General features: G+C 39.5%; 3 protein-coding genes and 1 long non-coding RNA gene across 7 annotated transcripts in view; 3 read left to right on the top strand and 1 right to left on the bottom strand.

Moving 5' to 3' along the window:
* LOC146485638 (uncharacterized) overlaps positions 1-1,528 on the top strand; it is a 56,352-nt gene extending 54,824 nt beyond the window's left edge. For all 4 annotated transcript variants that reach the window (XR_014863329.1, XR_014863330.1, XR_014863327.1 and 1 more), the window contains exon 4: positions 532-1,528. This is a non-coding gene — a long non-coding RNA (uncharacterized LOC146485638). The remainder of the gene's footprint in view (positions 1-531) is intronic.
* Positions 1-23,269, bottom strand: part of LOC146485634 (ras-like protein 1) — a 567,471-nt gene that overhangs the window by 492,106 nt on the left and 52,096 nt on the right. The gene's annotated exons all lie outside the window — the stretch shown is intronic.
* LOC146485636 (uncharacterized) overlaps positions 15,608-23,269 on the top strand; it is a 44,955-nt gene continuing 37,293 nt past the window's right edge. Inside the window, exon 1 of the mRNA XM_085102969.1 lies at positions 15,608-15,670. The gene's annotated coding sequence lies outside the window, so the exon portion shown is untranslated. The remainder of the gene's footprint in view (positions 15,671-23,269) is intronic.
* On the top strand, positions 18,082-22,643 carry LOC146485637 (uncharacterized). The gene is made up of 2 exons (XM_085102927.1): positions 18,082-21,101; positions 21,212-22,643. The coding sequence occupies exons 1-2, from the start codon at positions 18,082-18,084 to the stop codon at positions 22,641-22,643; spliced, it is 4,452 nt and encodes a 1,483-aa protein (XP_084959053.1).

Here is a 23,269-nt window from a genome sequence, read left to right as displayed (position 1 = left end):
ACAGCAATAAGTTTTCTTCAAAATTCTCGTTTGTTTCTGAAAGAAGTTGGCCATCCCACTTCCCGCCAAAAAGCCGGGTTGCAGCACAGGGTTTGAGTGTCTCATTTCACATTGGATCACATAAGGGAGAGTACGTACGTATGTACAGTCGGTCTGTCGGAAGGAAGTGACGTCATAACCAAATTTCTGCTGATAAAAAGACTTTGAAAATAGAACGGTGTAGGTAAAAATGATAAACTTTCGTTGACGAAAGAAGAAAACAAACAAAGGGAAAAGTCAAGTTCAGTGAACTACACTTACAGTACTAGTAAGTCAAACCAACTTGTTGTCACATGACGTTTTAGTAGAAGATATGAAGTTTGGTGATTTTTTATTCGATGTTTGCAATGTTAATAGATTTTGAAATCAGCGGGCGTCGTAAATAAAAGAAATTTGTCGCCAGCAATCCTGCATCTGATCCAATACTACACAGGGCAAACTCAATAAATAAATAAGAGCTAATTAGCATATCGTTTACTTTTAATCTTCCAGATTGCAGTAATCACTGCCTTGCCTGTGGATGGAGACACATACCAGATGAGAATAAATTTGACTACAACGGGACACGATTGACGCCCGACTGCCTCAAGTGCCTTCCAACAAATGCTACAATACTGTACGATTTCTCTTTTCTTGTCGAATGAACATCTTCTTATTGGCTGTTAAAAATTAATTTTGTATGTAAAATGAATCTATTTAAAGTTCTCCTGAGAAAATTTTAACTGCACTCAACAAATTTCAGGACTTAAATTCTTCAATTCTAACCTTGATCACCAAATTGCTTTTATATATATAGCCTTAATTTCCCATGGAGGCTCTATTGATATAAAATGACTTATGCTATTTGAGAAACGTCGTTTTTATGTGAGAATTTGGCTTAATCTTGAACAGGATTTTACGTGAGACTGGGATCAAGGATTTACCTCTGGGAACTTTCCGTCATATGGCAGCCCTTAAATTTCTGTAAGTTGGTTTAAAAATGGGGGGTGCTTACCATTAACCAAAAATTTTGAATTTTCGGAAATTTCGGTCTCGAATGGAGCGGGCTTATATTCGGTCATCACATGGTCAGTTTTATGCCTCAGGCTTCTTGACACCGTTTATCGTACGTGTTCAAACAGTCCGACTGGAAACTTTTGAATGGAACACGAGAATTTTCGAAAATACCGAAATTTCCACTTTTCGGAAACATTGAAAAGGTTGTCCTAAATTTTTGAAAATCTTTTCCGGAAAAGACCCTGTTCCATTCGATTCCCACCCGAAATTTTCGAAAATTTCGTCCAATGGAAAGCGCCCGGGATCACATGGGATATTGTAGTCATCTGTTAGAATAACTTACCAACTAAATTAATAGTCTAACTAGAACAAAGACTCGTAGCTATGTACGCAACTTAAGCAGTTGCAAAAAGAAAGCCTGAATTAAATACTACACGGGTAGGTAAAAATAAATAAACAATTAAATAAATAAATAAAATGATAATAAAAAGGCGGCTCGACATCATTCATTGGTTACCTCTTTGCTAAATATACAAACAAGTTTTAGTTTTGCCAGACAAGGTGGAATGTTAATTAAGTTGTTTAAAGATCAGCCCTGACTGAATGAACTGCACTGATTTTAAACTCAAGTCATATACTCGCATTCTTGAAACGTATTGTTAGACCTTGTGACTGATCAAAGTAACAGTTAATTTGAAGACGTGTTGACATTTTCCAAAGAATAAAGGCAGATCAAGAATGGTCAAATCACGGAATACAACACTCAAAACTTTACTCGTAAAGCTTAAAAATGCTGGAGGTGATCGTCCTAGCATTTAGAGGCATAAATTTGTGAATTGGTACAGCTGAGTGCAAAAACGTAGGATGACCGCTGTTAGACGTATGGCGGTACTTCTAGGATATTGATCAAACAAAGTGGCGAGGACTATATTTGTCATTCACTGATGGATGGAAAATTAGATTATGTTCCTTTTGGGTGTTTTAGCAATTTCCGACGATAATGGCAGTCATTTTCTTATGACAGGTTTTCAGCCATTTTCGTCTTACCACGAAGAAACTGCTAAAGCACGCTGGTGAAGATTTTTTACTTTTTTTTTTTTTTTTTTTTTTTTGCCATTGCCCGTCTACTCTTACCTAAATGGCTTCCCCCGACCGTGTGTGAACCGTTAAACCTTCAATTTACCAACAGAGATTAGAAAAATAACACCTTTCCCATCTCCTCTTTTTTATGACGAAGCTTTGAAGGGAAATCTACAGCAATTCAGAAATCGAGTCCTCAATTTGATCACAAAGTGAAAAAATGTTATCTTCTCTAGTTTTCAGACAATCCGTCAAAACTTGAAAAAAAAAATAGTTTTAAGAATTGTAAGAAACGATTCAGAAATATATGAGACAAGAAATATAAGTGATAGAAACCTACGTTTCCTTGCATCTTACACCATTATCAAGGTTACATAATTAATGATAAAGGTCGGTTTGTGAATAGCTCCATGTAATTAGCTTGGCACTTTTCTATGCAAATTCGCTCTCAACTTAGCCTATTCACAAACTGCCTTTTTTTATTATTAATTATGTAATCTTGATAATTGCGCAAGATGAACTATACTTCTTGTCTCAAGTTTAAAGAATAATCTGAAAAAAAGATAATAAACCTTCTTGCTAATTTTAATTTTAAATTGGCATTTTAAACAATAAAAAATTCGATCAAAAGTTGATTGGCGGAAAATTACAAGCATCATTTTACAAATTAAACACTCATGAAGGATCGAACCTATCAATAGAAGTATCAAGGCTGTAAATTAAAAAAATCAAAGTGTTTTTTTTTTTATTTTTGTATTTATAAAAAGGAACAATAATATTCTAAGAAACCACACAACATGTTTCGACAGAAACTTCTGTCATCTTCAGTTTAAATTACAAAGCACAGAGTTGAATATATAGGGTAAACCAAAATGGTATTGGAATCAAAATTAAAGGGAGCATAAAACTGGAAGTGGTACAACGCTACTTGGCAAGAACTAAGATGGCTTTTACCCTCCTTTCAGCCTGAAGATGAAAGCGTGCAAACCTTTCGGAACTCAGTGATGCTTGCCACAAAGCCTACCTGTTTTCTTGAGTATCCATTTGATATATAGGAAAGGACTTTAAAATCTGCTGAATCTGCTAAAGTTTGCATTGACCAGTTTGGTTTTGTTGTAACCACATCCAGTCAGTCTGATCTGTTTGAGATTGCACGATGTCACGCTACGCTATTGATCTCATCAATTTCCAACGGCCGCCTATATCCATTTGATTTAAGCAATCGTGCATAATACTCTATACAAATCAAAATTCTGCACCTTTCGATCCAAATTTGTGCTAAACTGAGTTACACAAATGAACTTCACTTACATTGTGTGGTGTTTCATTCGATAGTATTTAACGTTTGGAGTCGGTACCGCTGATGCTCCAAACCAAAAAAAAAAGAGTGGAAAAGTAAGAGAGTTTAAAGAGAACATGGGCGCTATCCTATGGGCTACCTTGTGTGCTTCCTATCAGTACAACAAGTATTCTTCTCAAACTATTAATAATTCATCAAAAGAAAACAAAGAAAATCACTACCGTGACCGTGGTTTGGATATGTGATCCTAATTACCATAAACGTTTGCCAACTTTAGCCTTGAATTTCTCTAAGAATTATTGATCATTTGAGAAGCCATATCAAACACTCGAAAGTGTGTTTATTCAGACATCCAAACACCTCAAAGTCGTTTAAAAAAAACTCGGCTGCGACTCGTTTTTCAACCTACTTCTCAGTGTTTGAACGCTTTCTCATGTTTGATATATTACATCAAGTATATGATGACAAAAATACATGCAGTCAATAGGTGTTATCAAGCGCTCAATATATACGGGTACTTATTCGTGGAAAAGTGATTATGTAATGGATAATTACTGAGGCACATGGCATTATGAGAAATATTGCAGGGCCGAAACTGACTGCAATATTTCTCATAATGCCATGTGCCGAAGTAGCTATTTATTATAATTATTCTATTGTTGTGTGTCTGTGTTGGATCTTCGATTTTAGTCGCCCGTACGTGCGAGTTTAGTCTTAGTTATGTGTGATAATTGTGGTGGTCATTGCTATTGTTACTTGTTTGTGATGAATATATCTTCGATTTTAATGGTGCCGAGGGTTGTTATTGTAGCTCGTTGTTACAGTTGCTCAAAACAATTTTAACGATGGAATTAATTCGTGCAAGGTGTGTAACACTGCAAATTTGCATACTTTATAAGCCAGAGAATTAGCGTTTAGTCCTGAAAAAAATTTTAAAAAATTTCTGTTAGATAGTCTACCTTATGCGTCTCGTTTTTATACCAGATGGCTTTCACGTCTCAGACGTTGAATGCGTCCAGACGACTTTAACGTCTCTAGCATAAAAACGGCCAATAAGACGAGGACGAAGGTCAAGATGGCCTTTCCGCTACCGTTCTGCGTGCACGATTCGAAGGGGACGTTTCAGCGAATGATTATTGAGTACTTGGATATATTTTGCCGACATGAAAAGGCGAAGAATTTCGTAGTTTGCTGGAAATTGTCTCTCCAAACTCGATTTTGTTCGAAATGAGAATGCGAGAGAGCACACATGCTGCGAGCGGAAATTGCACATGCCCGTCAAAAACTCACTTTTGATGGAAGCAATAGGTTTCAAAGGTCAGATCGAGTGCGTTAACTCACAAAGCATGATTAATTTTCTGCGATGACCAACGGGATGGCCCTCACGCAAGATCCTAATTTGAGGTTGACAGACTCGGCTAAGCGACTCCCGCTGTGTGTCTGTTGTGTTGATAAACGCCTTCAGTAGTTTTGCTTTCTTGTATAAGAGGTTCTTCCGTTTTGATCAAAATGTGGTGTGACCGCTCGTGATCATGAGGGGAAATGCTCAAACATACAGAATGGAGGTTTTCTTACTGTTCGTTACGATTAGCAGGATCTTTGTTTATCGCAGATATGAGAATGTTATATGTAATATATCCACACACAGCTGATCATCGTTGTCTTTCGCTTTCGAGAACTATGGCTTGAATCTTTCCTGTCAATTCGGGCAAACCGAATCTACTTCTGCCGTAAAGTTTCGTCTCTCGGGAAGTAATGTATACTTATTCCCGGCATGCCAGTTTTTTTCGAGCAGTTTGTCATATTGGAGTTGCCAGCCGCACAATAAGTCGTCGAGATCGAAGAAACTCCCTTCGCCGCCATGACACTCGTGTGTTCCAAAGTATTTCCTACGTCACAACCTTGTAATACGATCGTTTTGGCCGCGCGCAACATGGAGACACTTTCCGGCGCTAAATTCGAACCTTTTAGGGATCATAATTGCGGATTGAGAAGGTTTTGTTCAGTAAAACCCACATATTCAGACCAAGAAATTCATAAACTAACAAACCGTACCAAATTTTTTTTTTTACTTTATAGGCTCTTTAAGGGGTAACAAATTGTTCAGCTCAAGCCCTCAAAACAGAATTCTTGTACCTTTTTGGGGTTCTTTGCAAAATGTCTGACGATCACTCCCATCACTTTTATATGGGATTCCACCCACCTCCCCTCTGCTGGGCTTTTGAAAATCACTCAAAAAAAGAGCTCAAATTGCCCCTAGAGGATAAACTTGCCCATTTCAATAAAAACAAAAATGAATTTGTTTTCCATAATGGTGTATTCATTGGGTTAATGATCTCCGTTTGTGACTCAACTGGTAGATGCAACATTATACAGTACCGACAATCATGCCCGATACAGGAATTGAATTCGAAAAAATGTGTGCTCAAACAAATGTGAGGGGTTGGAGGACTCTTTTCTAAATGCCAAAGGCCTGCTTGCTACACGTTTTAACATAAACCCTAAATAAATGGTACAGGAATATTATTTCGCTGGCATGACTCCAATTCTCTTACACCCCAAGAAGTGGTCTTCCCAGGTTATTAACACATGTGTTTGAAAGCAGAAATCAATTAAAACGATGGATTCAAACTGTGCTGAGGCTTATGTCATTTGCAGTTATTGAGGGTGGAAAGGAAAACATGAACAGATTTGGGCAAATCTTTTCCTACACGAACTTTTTATTGGAATATTTTGGAGAACACAAATAAATAAAGTGAGCTTTTCTCTTCTAATAGGACTACAATATTTTTTTCCAACTAGGCCCTTAATAAAAATCAAAGGTCATTGTCTTTTATCAAGAATTGATAAAATTAAGTTTAAGTGGACACTGTCAGAATGTTACAATCATCCACTATGAATCACTTACTTAATGGAAAACTAATCAGGTGCCATCGAACAGTACATAAATGTAAAAAAGGATAACTCATAATTCATTTGCCCATTGCAATTAAACAAAATAGATACAGTTCAGGTATCAAGTTGCGCAAACTTATTCGTTGCACTTTAAAAAATTAATTGTTAACCATATCCCGATACAACGATATTTTTGGCTGCTTTTCTGCCAAATCATTAAATCGGGAGTCGGTTTACAATGATATTCCGATTTAATGATATGATTTTACTGTCCCCTTGCCATATTGTAAAATTGGGGTTCAAAGTATAACATAAATTTAGATCTTGGGTAACTGGGTGAAACTAAATTATTGACATTAGAATTATGATGTATCGTTTGGTGATTTTAGGATTAAGGCTGTACATTTAAGTGACCCAATCTTTTTCCATAGGGATTTGTCAAGGAACAAAATTCAAACGTTGTCTCAGGAGATATTTTCAAGTCTGACATCGTTGAATACGCTGTAAGCTGTTAGATATAATTTGTTTGTAATCGTAACACTAGAAAAGTCTTTTACAGCCACCTTAGTTGAAAGAAACATAGCAGACACGTTGGGCCGTAGCACAGAAAAACGTTCAGTCGGCTATGAGAATAGTATGATGATTTGCAGAAAAGCTTGGTCCATGGGTAAGGCGGTAAACTAATCAGTGGTCATTACTGTAAACATATGTTCTAGGTTATGGTAATTCCTAATACAATAATAAGTTTTCTCTCATATATTAATTGATATAATGGTTAATAACTTGACGAACTTCTTGTTTAAGCGATATGAGTCTGAGAATCTGCATGGTACCATATTTTAAGCCGCTTTTTTTTTTTCTGGGAAAATTATTTGTTGAAACTAGATGAATCGTTGTGTTTACGAAAAGAAGGTCACATAACGAACTGTTTCAAATGGCCTATAGATAGCCTGTTATGTCGTCTAAAAGATGATGTTAATATTACTGGATACATATGCAAATGGCGCTACCGGGGGCTAGTGAAGTAATCCATCATGGCGGACTTTTTTAGATTTTTCACATTTTCCACTATAATTTTTTTCCAGAAAATTTAAAGTTTTACTCAGAAAATAAACTTTCGACAGCTCAGCATTAAAATAATGCATTAATGCATCATTGAATTGCTCTACAACTACTTCCGGCTCTGAAAGCTTTAAATATTACATTTTAATACATTTAAAACCACACTTCACTTGTCATTTAATATCTGCTATATCTATAAGCCGATTTTTACCAAATTCACAGCAAATATCTAAACAAAAATCTTCTTGATAAAATAAAAAAAAAAACCAACAGGGGGAGGGAAGTGGCATTCACACCCACCTCAACACCCCCCCCCCCCCCCTCCTTTAAGTCCGAGGGTTAAGTGGAAAACTGGTGGGGAAAGGTGCAAAGTCTAAATTACATACCCGGACGATTAAGTATGCTTAAAGTGTGCTCTCGATGATCGGTGTGATATATTGACGGAATTGGTTAAACTTGACGTTTCTACGTGGTCCGCTTTATTGAAGACCCTTTATTGAGTTACGTTTTAATAGACGTAACTCGGAAATATTTATGCAATAAAGTGTTTAACTCGCCGACTGATTTGCCTATTAAGGAAAGGTAAATATGTTGGTAGTCTATTACTTAAGATACCGTTATTTAGGTAACAGAAACCAATTTACAGCATGTTATCGTTATCACTTCCAGTTTTGAATGGATTAATTCTTGAAACTTCACATATTAGGAGAATAGGATGTGAGCTAAAATAAAGTACATGCGATTTTTGTTTTGGTTGGTTTACATTTACTTCCCGAGATTTTCGCCAGGCATGTACCAAAATAACCAATCTTTCAATATCTCAGAGATGGTGAACGTTTTGGGAAATTACAGACAATGTTTCTAAGACACATACATCAGCAATTTTCAAAAGTTTCGTCAGCATCGATTTTGGACAAATTTTCGAGGAGCTGGAACTCCCAGTATGAGGATGGGTCGCTTTTTAAAAATGTTTTAAAAACTGGAATTGCCTGAAAAGTAGCGAAAAGGACGTTGCTCTCACCGATATTTCTTTATTTAAAACAGCTAAACACAATTCCAAATAATTAAATGTTTTGACCAAAATTGGCCAGTTATCCACAGGTAGACTGACAGAGCACCCGATATTTTCATATGCATGTCATTCACACCTTCCTTTCGTAAAGCTTTTTAAAATAGGAAAAATGTTGCCTTTTAAACGAGCGTTTGACACCAAATATTTAAGAAAAATTTTTCATGGTGCTGGTCAACACATGGTGTCTTAATTGTCTTAAATGAAAACTTTGTCAAATACTTATGCCAAGTGACCCTAGAGTTCTAATTTGACAAGTTTTGATGTTAGCACTTGTTTTTATGAAGCTGCAGGTGTTATCTTTACTTGTAGGTCATTTAATCACAACGGACCTGGAGACTCCTCTAAATCTTTTTCTCCCAATCCAAAATTTAAAGAAATTAATCGTCGATTTTGAGATCATTTTAACTGAGCTAATTTGCAACCTTTTGCTTCAAAATTTGACTATTATTTTACCAGGTTGCTTAGCCGTACTGAGAACTTTAGCCCATTATTAATCATTGTCTTTCGAAATCTTTGCTCAGGGTCATATAATCAAGAAAAACATAAAACGAAAACAGAAATGGGTACATTCTTGATCGAGACATAAAACTTTTTTTTTTCAGTCTTAAATATCAATGTGGCTTCTGTTTGTAGGACTGTAAAATTAAATCTGTGTTGTTTGTATTAATGCAAAACGTTAACCATCAGCTGAAAAATGGTGACGACGAAAAATGGTTTTCTGTGGGTGAGCTGGTAGCGTAATTCTGATTATCGTTTAATGAATACAAGAATTACAAAAAAAAAAAAAGAGAAGAAGAACTGGAAACCACACGTTCTGATGTTGCTACACAATAATGTTTCAGCTTTAAATTTCAATTGTTTAACATAATTGTCACGTTTTATTATCGTACGGCATGTTTTGATAGTTTTCTCCTTCTCTTGAGTGGTCTGAAATACTAAAAGAAGCTAATTACTTTGCAGGGATTTGTCTGGAAATGGTTTAAGCAATCTTTCTTCAGGAATCTTTTCCACCTTAAGGAAACTAAAGTACATGTAAGTGTGCCACCGTTAATTTGCTTTGTGGCTTTTCTGTCTTTTTCTTCTTCTTCTTCTCGTTAAGTTTACATCTAACGATTTCAACAATGTACAAAAGCGGATTCTCACGCCAGATTAAAACGTATTCATCATTATCTTTTTCTTTATTGTTCGGAAGTACTTTAAGTTCATCTTTGTCTTAAAAGCTGGCTTAACGCAGCGTTGTTTGTATATTTTGCCGCATTAGGAAAGAGAGGACGTGAATGTCATCGGCAAGATAATTGACATAACTGTTTCCTCGAAATGCTACTGGCGCCGTTTTAGCTATTCCTTTTGGCCGTCAAGTTAAAGTTCACTCCCTTATCATAAAATTATTAAGGAAGGAATGCCTCCAAGTGTCCATTTACCTGTCTTTTGAGGCAGTTGCCAGTTGCATGTTTGATCATATTCAACCAGATTTCGTCAATATTCCGGCATATATTGTAAGTCTGGTTCAATCGGTGACGACATTAAATCATGCCATAGTCACGTGATCCAAATCAGAAAATGGAGCAACGTTCATAGTAATGTGTCTTTTTTTAAGAATTTCCTGTATCATACTGTTTCATTGGCAGGATTTTCTGATTGCAGAATTTTGCAAAGTGAGTCTGTCGTGTTTAAGGTTTTGTTTCCAACAAAAGTGAAGATAGTGGAAGAATTTGTAACACAATCTTGCTTCTTGGCAATCACTGTTTGTATGAAATGAGACTGCATCGTCAAGTGACGCAGAATAAAATATCAGTACTACTGTTTTTCCCCGTTGTTTTAATGGTGTACTACTTACAGTGCATTTTGTGCAATTTATTAGCTATATAGGTATTGTTATATGTAAGGGACATACTAAAGGGACTTTCAATCAAAATATAACAAAGACGCTATTCACAACACCAATAAGAGAAATGCAAATTTACCTCTACAAATTAAAAACTACTCATAGATGAAATACATAATTACGGCTATAGAAACCTTAGATGAGATACAACAGGAAGACGTAAAAACGCGACCTTGAAAACACCATACACACCTAATTCAAACCCGCAACAAGGGAAATTTGTTGCAACAAGACAGAAATTGCACCCAGACCTGGATGGAAATTATGTTATAAGTTCGGAGTTTCTGAAGTTCAAGCTCATAGGTCGTTTCGCGAGGAAACAAGTGGTGGCTAACAAACTTCTCGGGATTTGAAGCCCAGTTTTATAAAACAAATAGTACACGCATCCTCTAGGCATAAACGGTATTAACGAAAATGCGCGGAAAATAGAAGTCATTAACCTTATAATAACCAAAGTTAGAACTTGTGTTATAAATTAAATCTTGTTTTAGAAAAGCACACAAACTTCAGAAAATTGAACATAGTTATTATCGTGGTGAAATTTGCAGCTGTACAATCCTGGATTAAATATCAACTTTAATGTCACGAGTCTATTTTCAACAACTTCAATATTATAAAACTAACATAGTAAATATAAAAACTTATATTGCGCATATAAAATAGAAATATTTTCATATGCGCATAACAGCAATAAGATCAAATTAATAAATCGGTTAAAAAGCTATCATAAAAATGTTTAAGGAAATCAATGAAAAGCTATCTTAAAAAAGTATGTTTTGAGAGCTTGTTTAAAAGATGTGAGGATCTGAATGTTTCTGATCTCCGCCGGAGGACTATTCCATAGTTTCGGAACAGTCGACTGAAAGACTCGGTCACCAAGCGTAGGTAGGCACCGCGCTTTGGCTGGTACCAACAGAGTTGCATTCCTGGACCTAAGATTATATCTTGACTGGGGAGCGATAGCAATAAGATCGACCAGATATTGTGATGCAAGTCCATGGAGGCACTTGGATGTTAGCAGCGCAATTTTGAATTCAATTCTGTATTTGATGGGCAACCAGTGAAGATCTTCCAAAATGGGAGTGATATGACAGATGCATGATGGTGGGGCTCCGACTCTATCTCTCGACAAAGCTATTAAAATTTCAAGAACCTATGAACTGTCGAAAGCACAACTGAAATCAATGGAGTCAGGCAGTGGAGTAGTTCATGGCATAATCAAGGGGCAACAGTACCAAAGGAATTCTTCGAGCACACCTTCCAGGGAACGAACCCAGTCATGTGGCAAATGGGACAACATTCATACAAAGGATTCATGTCTAAGCATGGGGGGAACGTGCCTTAAATGCGGGGAAGCAAATCATTTTGCCAGAATGTGCAGGACAAGTAACAAACAGGTACATGAAGTCACTGAGGCCGGCTACTAAGTAAGTGACAGTTTATTTGTTGAAACCATATCGGAAGACAAAAATCACCGAGTCAATTCTTTGTGGAGGTTGAATTCAGCCAGGAAAAAATCAGTTACTTTCAAGCTTGGCACGGTAGCCCAAGTGAATGTGATTCCATTAGAACTGTTACATCAGCTTAAGTGGAACAATCAAGAGAAAACCACACAAATATTGTATGGATATGAGGGAAGCCTCTGAAGATCGAAGAAAGTGTAAATTGCCCTGCAAGTACAAGGAGAAGGGTAAACACTTAGCATTCTACGTAGTATATACCCGTGTCCTGGGAATGTCATCCTGCCTTTCGTAAAAATTGATCAAGTTAATAAAATCTGTAGAAGAAATGAGAAAACTAGAGCAAACCAAAAGTAATGTGCTTAGTGAGTACAGTGACGTATTTAAAGGGTTGGGGACTTTTCCAAGGACACACATGATTCAGCTCAAACCAGATGCACTACCTGTCTTAACCCCTCCTCCACACAGAATCCCAGTAGCACTCGGCGACAAGCTAGAAAAGGGATCAAAAAGAGTGGCAGATCTTGGGTCATAGTCAAAGTAAGCGCACCAACTTGTTGGGTGAAGCCAATTGCAACACCAGGAAAGCAGCGCACAGGTGCCTTTTGAGTATACCTAGAGATCTGAACCCGGTGATTATGCGCAAGCACTACCCTCAGCCAACCCCAGAGGATCTAAGCTACCTGACACGTTCTCGACGCAACCTCGGGCTATTGGCACATAAGGCGAAATGATGAGAGCTTGTTATTGACCACCTTTAATACGCCGTCCGTTTGGACAGTAGCGCTTCACCAGAATGCCGTTCGGAATACACTCAACCCAGGAGGTATTCCAGAAAACAATGGACATCACATTTAAATGTATCCATCACTGATGAAAATAATTTCAAGAAGTTTTAGAGAGTTCGGGAGAGATTGGGATGAAGTGGAATGCGGAAAAGGGAGAAAGCGATAAAGGTTAGCTACTTTGGCCACGTACTATCTGGCAAAGGAGTACAGCCAGACCCAAAGACAATTGCTGCCATTCAGGACATGGAGGCATGGTCAATTAATTAAAAAAGCTCACACCTAATGTGCCGGAAGCTGCTCTTCCCTTGAGAAATCTTCTAAAGGACGACTCTGAGTATTTCTAAGACACGAAGATGTTAATTGCTTCTGCAGGAACCTTGGCCTGTTTCTATACAAGTGAGAGTGTAACACTGGGATTGACGCTTCCGAACATGGCCTGGGTGAAGTACTACTACAGGATAGCAAACCTGTCCCATATGCATCAAAATCCCTCACCCGCACCGAACAAGAATATGCGCATATAGAGAAGGAGATGTGTGCAATTGTGTTCGGAGCCGAGCGATTCCACTAGTATATGTACCGCAAACCTGTAGAAGTCATCACTTATTATAAGCTATAGGAGTCACTTCTAAGGAAGCCTGTATCGGCTGCCCCACCCCTACCTTCAAAGAATAACGCCACGCCTTCAAAAATATGACCTGAACGTCCGCCACAAGGCTAAAAAGGAAATTCTAGTTGGTGATATCCTTTCACGACTGCAACTGAAGGGCACCGACGATACACATGAGGCTATTGTTACCAAAGTCCACACTGTGATGACCAATCTTCCCATCTCACAAACAAACATTTAGAGGGAGCTACAAGCCAAGACGAGGGATGGCCCTGCGCTATAGCAGCTAATTAGAATCATCCAGACTGGATGACGGAATGAAGGAACTACAGAGATGAACTCAAAGTAATAGATAGGCTGGTGTTAAAAGGACAGACAGTAGTCATTCCTACCGCTGCCAGAAGAGAAATGCTGAAACGAATCTATGTGGGACATATGGGAATAGTAAAGTGCAAGAACGAAAAAAGGAAGCAATGTTCTTTCCAAAAATGCACCGTCATATGGAAGACATGGTCTCCAACTGCCCTACCTGCTGACAGTTCCGCATATCCAAAACAAAAGAACCCTTGATGTCACATGTCCCGGAAAACCGGTGGCAAATTGTGGCTGCAGAATGAAAGCCATATTCGCATGATTAGGCATCCCAGGGAAGGTTATATCACATATAACGGGCCCCAATTTGCTGCAGAACAATTTCCCCGTCTTGCTCATGATCGGTGGGAATTCTGGCACGTAACAACGAGTCCACATTACCACAAAGCGAATGAGCTGGTCTGAAGGTCTATTCAAACAGGAAAATGAAGGCGCATACATTTCAGTAGCTAAGGAAGATGGATACACCCAAGTGCTTGTTTGTCACTACGTAAAAAAAATCCGTGGGCTTGCGACCTGCCTACTGCTTGGTTTGGTTTCAATTTCTGATCAAACTAAATACTGGAACACTTTCAGGCAGGATCACACCCCAGTTTTTCCCTGAACTCCACAACTCTTGCAAATTGATTCTGAAGTTAAACGATCGGTCACTCACTTTTCCGGCTATATTTCAGTTTAGAAAAAGAAAATCGTTTGTGTCTCGATATGCTGCCCTATGCAAATTGGTAACATTTGGTATGACCTCGGAATGGTAGAATTTTCACTGAAGTTCGTCACGACTTTACTTTTACAGTCCTGATGAGTCATATGAAAGTTCTTTTTTACACTATACATATGGTTGTGATAGAACTCTCCAGTAATCTTCTGTCAATTGGTTCTTTTACGCTTTTCATTTCGAATAAATTTGTTTTACTTTAATTCTCATTCCTTTTAAAGTGCCAATTCATCATAGAAACCTTCAGAAAAGAATAGAAAAGAAAAAAATCAAATTGCACCTGAGTGTTTTTGTTTTCTATGGCCTAAGATTTTCAATTATTTGTTACTTTTAAATTGTTGAAAAATGTTTACAAAATTAATAAAACGTCCCTTGTTTTGTTTTCCTTTTTTTGTTTGTTTGTTTGTCTGTTTGTTTTTAATTTTTTTGCATTTTCCAGTAACTTGGCAGATAATAAACTCGTGAACATTGTCTCTGGTCTTTTCTGGAATCAACAGACTCTGGAATATTTGTAAGTAGCATCCTATGGTCTGTCATGTTTCTATTAGGACCGAGGTATCGCATGTCCTTTGTTTTCATAGTTTAGTCGCTGTACTTTTTAGTCAATGACATAGAATCGAAACTCTGAACTTATTCTTCAATCCTCATTCCCAATACTCCTTCGTTGTTGTCTATATGTTAGGATTGAACAACACTAATGGATTGACTGACTGATTGATTAATTGATGGATTGATTGAACAATAAAAGTAAACACCATGTACGGGCATGGTTTTCAAGAAAACACTCGTTTGTAAAATATAATGTTGAGCAATTAAGAATGAAAAAATATCGAATCATAACAATAATTGTTGGCAAAAAGCTACAACTAAATTTGTAACAAAAACTGTAGCACTGCACAATTTAAACAGTTTTTTTTTTTTATTCATTCATTCATTCATTCATTCATTCATTCATTCATTCATTCATTCAATCATTCGTTCGTTCGTTCGTTCGTTCATTCATTCATTCGTTCGTTCTTTCAAAATAATCTAACAAAGAGCAAGGCTGATTTAACGGTCAGGAAAGTATATTTTCCAATATTTCGAAAGGCACGGCCTTTCTTCTTCAGGGCATGAGACTGACCCTGTGGCAAGATACGTTACAATTTCAAACAGTAGCAATAGATACCTGAAAAAAAGGCTAAAGTTACATAAACACAGTTTATCACTGGTTTTTACTGTTCGTTCTTCCGTTCGTTCGTGCATTCATTCATTTACATATTCATTTATTTATTTATTTATTTATTTATTGAATGTTTGCCTGTCTGCTTTTTCTTCTCAATAGAATTCTTCAAAATAACAGTCTTCGGTCTATACGAGAGGAAGCTTTTGTTAACCTCACAAGCCTTAAATATTTGTAAGTATTTTTAGAAAGAGCAGACAATTTCACGGATAGCTGTAGTAAACCTTTCATCAGGTATTTTAATCAGCTACTTTAGCAATGCCAGCTAAAATGTTACTTGACTAGAAATAGAAATTCACGTATCTTCGACTACTTGGCTATTATTCCAACTCGTTCACCGTAAACTACATAGCAGAACTATCCAGGAATAAAATAAGTAGGAACAGTAATCAAGTTTACAAAGGTAATGAAAGAAATGTAAATTTCCATATTTACACCCTAAATAACTTAAATTTTTGACCTGGCGTTAACACGATAAAAGAAATTAAAAAAAGTTGAAAACAAAAATAAACAAACAAAGATGAAACCAAAAGGAATGCGGCTTGGTTGTTAGGAAAACAACACTGGCCACTTCATTCGGTTTTCGCTTGCCTCGAGAGCCAATAAAAGCTCTTGGTTTGATTCAAAGCCTAGAGCTTAATTTTTTAGACGAAATTCTGAACTTAGAAGAGACTTTTTACAGTTGGATAAGAAGAACTTTAGGTTTTATAGAAAAATAAACATCATTAATATACTCTAAATTCGATTTTGACATGACATTACGGCTTTATAATGACGGCTAGTTGGGAGAAAATATATTCCGTATTTAGGTTTTTATCGCGATACAAACATTCTGTTGGGGAGAGTAAACGGATAAAGTACAAATCGTGCTCTGATTGAAATAGAAATTCTTACTTCAGTCGAACTGTAGCCATTTCTCTGGGCGGGTTATTTGAATTTTTGCCTTTAATTTTTACAACAAAACAACGAAAATGCACAAATTTACAGTCCATAAAGTACCTACCATTGACGAAATAGACCAGCTAGTAGGTTTAAACATTTTCAAAGCAATTTTATTCAAAATTTGTTACCGCCTTGAGATAAACAACAACATGAAAACAGTGATGAATAAACCTCACAACCAGAAGCATGAATAAAAAAAGCAACCATACTAGTACCCAAAAACGAAAAAAGTGATGTGAAGGATACTTTAAGCGTTTTACATGAAGTTGTTTTTTTGGTTCTTGGGGTCACATGACCTACTTCGATGGAGAAAAACGTTTTGGGCCGTTTTGTGAGACCACGAGGTTTTTTGGAGTACATGTATTGTATTTTTGTCTAGAAAAGGAATAAACGGTCAATTGGAACCATACTGGTAGCAGAGCTAGGTTCTTGAAAGGAAAACCATGCCAAGAAATCCGAAGAAGAAGAAGAAAGCTCGTGATAGAGCAGAAATTGAAGACAGCGCCGGAGCGGACGATGCCTGTCAAGAAATTGCAGACAAGATTCAGGAACGGAAAGTCGCAAAAGCTAAGTCGAAATCGTCGTTTACAAGGAGGAAAAATCAGTTGTTGGATTTGTTAGAAGATGCGATCGCAGCGAATCATCGTGAGATTCGAGATTCCCGAAAACTGTTGGATGAGGCACAAGAACGTGTTATTGAGGATCTGTCATCGTTGGTAGAATTGTATTCGAAAGCAAGCGATCGTAGTGCTCTGGCGAAAACAAGCCGTGAAATTGAGGATATCGAAGAAGAATTTGCTAAAGCTCAAGAATGTTTTCAAGAGTATTTGCATGCCATCAAAGATGAACTGTCGAGTCAAGCATCAGAATTTTCCGGGAAACTATTGGGTTTGCATTCAAAGGAAAAGAAAGCGCGCCAACACATGACCGACCTGGAGGAGAAATTTCGTGAAAAGGAAGAATCAATCAACCGCGCTCGAATACAACTTGATGAAGAATACGCACGCCGTCAGAAGGAGATGGAAACCGAAATTCTAGAAGCTAAGGAAGAGTTATCCCTGGCAAAACAAGATGCTACAGATAAATTATGCAAACTCGATGGTGCCATGGATGAGGAACTTGGGTCATCGCTCCCGCTGTCGCCAAAGAATGATACAAAGCCGGAAACTAAAAAAGATGGATCGTCCAATCATAAGCTTGGAAAGGATATGTGGAAACAATTAACGAGAGTATCAATTCCGGTCTTCAGTGGTGACAAACGTCGTTATGGGAGCTGGAAAGCTGCATTCATGGCTTGCATTGACAAGGCCCAGGCCACTGCAGAGTATAAGTTGTTGCAGTTGAAAAAGTACCTGTCTGGGGAGGCATTGAAGGCGATCGAGAGCCTGGGTCATTCACCGGAAGCCTATGAAACAGCTAAGAGCAGATTAGAGAGAAAACATGATGGACAGCGTCATCAGGTCAATTTGTATATGGAGGAATTGGACCAGTTCCGACCTATCCGTGCTGGTAATGCTAAAGATCTGGATAGATTAGCAGACCTTCTAGATGTGATCGTCATTAATCTCAAAGAAGCTGGAAGACACGAGGAACTTGGACATGGGTCTTTGTACATTAAGACACAGATGAAAATGACCTAGTTGATGCTTGCTAATTACAACAGATGGGTGTTTGAACATAAGAAATCAGAGTGTGTTGAGACACTTAGAGAGTGGATCATTCAAGAGGCTGAGTTTCAGACTGTTGCAGCAGAGACATTATGTGGAGTAGCAGGAAGGCGCAGAGAAGGAGTGCAGACCTTCTTTAGACAGACAAGAGCACCAGGAAAGGCTAGGAACCTTGACTGTGAGTTTTGCAGGAAAGACCACCCCCTGTGGCGTTGTGAAGAGTTTAAGAAAATGGATGTCCAAAGCCGTTGGCTTACAGCTAAACAATTGAGAGTTTGCTTCTGTTGCCTACGAAGAAATCACACCAGCGACCGCTGTGCCTGGAGTAAGTCCTGTGGTATTGATGGCTGTCAAAGAACGCACAATAGATTGCTACATGGAGGTCTAGTAACAAGAAATGATTTTGCTGATGACCGAGTGAATCATGGGCCGGGGATAGCAGACCAGGAGCCGGAAAGAGCATTGGTTACTGAGGTGGGACATTCACAGAGCAGAAATGTTCCAGCCAGTCCTAGCATGGAGGGGGAGCGCAGGTTTTTTAACGAGAGTTCCTTAACAACAACAATGATGACTTCGAAGACCCCAGAACAGGCACATTTTGTGGCTTTGCGTACTGTACCGGTGGTTGTGAAGAATGGAGGGCGGAGGTTGGTCTTCAATGCATTGTTGGATGATGCTAGTACCAAGACTTACATAAACGGTGATGTGGCCTCTGAGTTAGGATTGGAGGAAACCATGCAGAAGATCACTGTTAACGTCCTCGACGGTGGAGAGGATTCCTTCCAGACCATGCCGGTGGAGTTTGACCGGCAGGATGTGGATGGCAGGACTAATGTAAGGGTCTCAGCATATATCACAACACGGGTAACTCGAAACATGCGGCCGGTCAACTGGAAACTGCAAGCTGCAAAATGGGAGCATCTACAAGGCATTAACTTCCCCAATCTCGGTCCTCGACCAGTTGTTGACATGTTGATTGGGATAGACTATGCAGAACTGCATTATTCAATTAAGGACATTTGCGGGAAACCTGGTGAGCCTGTGGCTCGACTGACACCTTTGGGCTGGACATGCGTCAGGGCGGCAGACGTGATTGCTGGTGGTACACCTTTGACCCATCTTAACATGGCCTACTTTGTGCATCAGCAGGAGAAGGAGCTGACCTCTGTTCTACAAAAGGTTTGGGAGATTGAGACATGTGGATCAGAGACAAAAAGAGAGAGACTGAAACCAGAGGAAGAGTTAGTCATCAAAGGATTTGAAAACTCAGTGCAGTTCAAAGAAGGGAGATATGAAGTCGCCATGCCGTGGAAACCAGATGCTGCAGAATTGCCAGAGAACTATGACATGGCAGTACATCGATTGCTAAGCACAGAGAAACGGCTCTTGAAGGATCCACAGTTGTTTGGAGCATATTCTAATGTCATCACTGAGTACTTAAAGAAAGACTATATCTCCAAGGTGTCGCCGTCTGAAAAGGATAAGAAAGCCTGGTACCTCCCTCACTTCGCAATTGTGAGACCAGAGAAGACGACTACTAATACTCGTGTGGTTTTCGATGCTTCTGCAAAATGTAATGGTGTATCATTGAATGATGTTATTTATCAAGGGCCCAAGCTTCAACGTGATGTCTTTGATGTGCTGCTTCGTTTTCGGAGATTCTCGGTTGCCCTCGTTTGTGACATTGCTGAGATGTATTTGCGAATCGGGATGGGGCCGTCGAGTAGACCTTTTCATCGCTTCTTGTGGAGAGATTTGGATCAGTCAAGGCCTCCCGAAAAGTACCAATTTAACAGCTTGGTCTTTGGTGTCAATTCGTGCCCCTATCAAGCACAGTTTGTTTCACAGAAGCACGCAATGGAAAGCAAGGAACAGTACCAGAAAGCTACTGAAACGATCTTGGAGTCAACATACATGGATGATAGTATGGACTCTGCACCTAGTGACGAGGAATGCTTAGAGCTGTATGACCAATTGTCAAAACTGTGGGGGTCAGCCGGCATGCACGCAAGGAAATGGCTTTCAAACTCCGAGCGAGTACTTGAGAAGATTCCAGAAGGAGACAGAGCTGCTAAAGTTGATTTAGACAGAGGAAATTTGCCTTCGGTAAAGACACTTGGCATGTTGTGGCTCGCCAAAGAAGATGTTTTTACTTACAGAGCCAACCCACCTGAGGATGACTATCCCTTAACCAAGCGGAACTTTCTGCGCAAAATAGCCATGTTGCTTGATCCCATGGGATTCCTAGTGCCTTACGTGATTAGAGCAAAGATACTTCTTCAAGAGATGTGGACCTCTAGATTGGACTGGGATGACCTACTAGACCAAAGCCAACCTAGAAGAGCAAAAAGGTGGTTTGAGGAGCTTGGAGAGCTATCAGATGTTAAAGTTCCCCATTGTTTGCAATTAGATCGTAGTGTTGAGGCAGTAACCCTACACACCTTTACTGATGCGTCAGCTGATGCATATGGAGCGGCGACGTATGCAAGATACCTTTACAAAGATGGCACAGTCTCAACCAGCTTAGTGGCCTCTAAAACACGGGTAGCACCCTTGTCAGCAACAAGTATTCCTAGGCTCGAACTAATGGGAGCCGTCTTGGGATTGAGGTTGGCCCTGTCTATAGCAAGGGTACTCAAGTTTGACAGGAACCAACTGACATTTTGGAGCGACAGCATGAACGTCTTGTGGTGGATACGAGGTCGCAGTTGGAGCTTCAAGCCATTCGTGGCAAATCGGATCGGGGAGATACATGATTCAAGTAATCCTAATCAGTGGCGCTATGTGAGCACCCGAGAGAATCCAGCTGATCTTCCGACTAGAGGAGCTGCAGTTGCTGAATTGAAACAAAATGAGATGTGGTGGCGGGGACCGACTTTTCTGAGCAAGGACCAAGAAACGTGGCCAAAGACAAAGACTGATCCAAGTCCCGAAGCAGCAATGGAAGTGCGGAAGAAAATGAAGACGTCTGGAGAGCCAGTGCAAGAATCAACCCTGTTTGCTTTGATGCCAGAGACACCTTCCCATTTACAGCCAAGCAGATTTTAAGTTGGAGAAAACTAGTCAGAGTAAGAGCACGGGTTGGGCGATTTGTGAACAACTGCAGGATACATATCAATGAGAGAAGTCACGGGGAGCTGGGTTGCCAGGAAATCGCAGATGCGGAAATCGAAATCATCAAGAAAGCACAACAGGAAGCATTTCATGAAGATTACAAGGCACTGGTAAAACAGAAGGCTCTACCATCAAACAGTAAGCTATTGAGTTTGAAGCCAGTCCTGGACGAAGATGGCCTACTTCGATCGGATGGCAGACTACGCTATGCTGACTATTTGCCATTTGATGCAAGGTTCCCTGTCATTCTACCAAGGAAGAATTCGGTGACAAGGTTGATTGTGAAATCTTTTCATGAGGGAAGCAACCACTCAGCGGGAACCAATCACACGCTGTCATTGCTGTCGTCCCGATTTTGGATCATGCTGGCAAGAGAAGAGATTCGTGAGGTCGAAAGAGAATGCTGCGAATGCCGACGAAGGAAAGCAAAGGCCGCAAAGCAGATAATGGCCCCTCTACCAAAGATCCGACTGAAATTGCCCTTGCGAGCGTTCGCCCGAACAGCAGTCGACTTTGCAGGACCATTTGTGACCGTACAAGGAAGGGGCAAGAGGAGAACCAAGCGTTACCTATGCTTATTTACATGCTTGCTGTCACCAGCTCTTCACCTTGAGATGACATACGGGCTGGAAACAGATTCCTTCTTGAATGCATTCTTCCGTATGACAAATCGAAGAGGTCTACCAGAGGAGATGATTTCTGACAACGGGAGTAATTTTGTTGGAGCGGAGCGGGAGCTGAGGGAGCTAGTTGCGCAACTGGACCAAGACAAGATTGTGAGTTTGGTTGCAAATAGAGGTGTAAAGTGGAACTTTAACCGCCCTCTGGCTCCCCATTTTGGCGGGGTCCATGAGACAATGATTAAAGCGGCCAAAAGAGCCGCATATGCGATACTGGGGAGTGCAGATGTTACAGACGAGGAACTGACAACTGCCTTTACGGATGCTGAAGCTCTTATTAACTCCAGGCCGTTAACGTACCAGTCAGCAAACCCCTTAGATGATGTACCACTTACCCCTAATCACTTCTTGTTCGGACAAGTGGGGGGTCACTTTGCTCCAGAAACAGTTGACAGTAGCCAATTTAGCCCACGAAAGCGTTGGAGACGTCTACAAGAGCTGGTGCGGCATTTCTGGCACCGCTGGCTTCGAGAATGGCTACCAACACTCAGCCGTAGGACAAAGTGGCAGAGGGAACAGAAAGACATCCAGTTCAAAGATGTTGTTCTAGTGATTGCCCCAGACACGCCTCGTGGACATTGGCCCCTGGGTAGAGTTCAGGAGGTTTACTCTGGAAAGGACGGGCATGTTCGAGCAGTGAAAGTGCAAGTGGGTCGCAATGCCTTGGTCAGACCAATCGCCAGGATTTGTCCCTTAGAATGTGCCGCAGAGGACGCAGCAGCCAGGAGACAAGATGAACACTGAAAACACTAACGTTATGAGCATTTAAAAACATTGAGAGTACATTGAACCATACTAAGGAACACTGAGAACATTAAGTATAACGTTATGGGTTCGATGAGCCACCAGGCCATCGAAAAGGGGGAGAATGATGTGAAGGATACTTTAAGCGTTTTACATGAATTGTTTTTTTGGTTCTTGGGGTCACATGACCTCCTTCGATGGAGAAAAACGTTTTGGGTCGTTTTGTGAGACCACGAGGTCTTTTGGAGTACATGTATTGTATTTTTGTCTAGAAAAGGAATAAACGGTCAATTGGAACCAAAAAGAGCATTGTTATCCTAGCTTAGATGCTGTGGAGATTTACAAATTTGAAATAAACCAAGCGGTGAACAATACTGCAAAAATTACCGAGTCTGCCATTCGGCGCATGCGCTAGTTACGACAAGAAGATCAAATTGACATACCAGAACCATGAAAGACAATACAACAGAGCTCTTGAAGCACTTTTTTCTAGAGATAAGAGACTCCAGAAAAGAAACTTTCGGCGAAGAATATGAGCCTGCAACGCCGACAGCCTACAGAAAAGGCTAGAGAAGGTATTTTCTGGAGAGACGCGAAGGTGAAAACTTCGACATATATTTGGCGAG

Source organism: Pavona decussata, unplaced genomic scaffold, assembly GCF_977016875.1.
Source record: "Pavona decussata unplaced genomic scaffold, jaPavDecu1.1 SCAFFOLD_25, whole genome shotgun sequence".
NCBI classification, from domain to species: Eukaryota; Metazoa; Cnidaria; class Anthozoa; order Scleractinia; family Agariciidae; genus Pavona; species Pavona decussata.
Note: the sequence above shows the minus strand (reverse complement) of the source record. Positions and strands in the feature narration are given on the sequence as shown.

Bases quoted from the DNA above. Each gene is read 5' to 3' on its own strand.
- LOC146485637 (XM_085102927.1), top strand. From the start codon at position 18,082: ATGCTTGCTAATTACAACAGATGGGTGTTTGAACATAAGAAATCAGAG. The intron at 21,102-21,211 runs GTTTGCTTTGAT...GAACAACTGCAG, and splicing joins CCAGTGCAAGAATCAACCCT to GATACATATCAATGAGAGAA.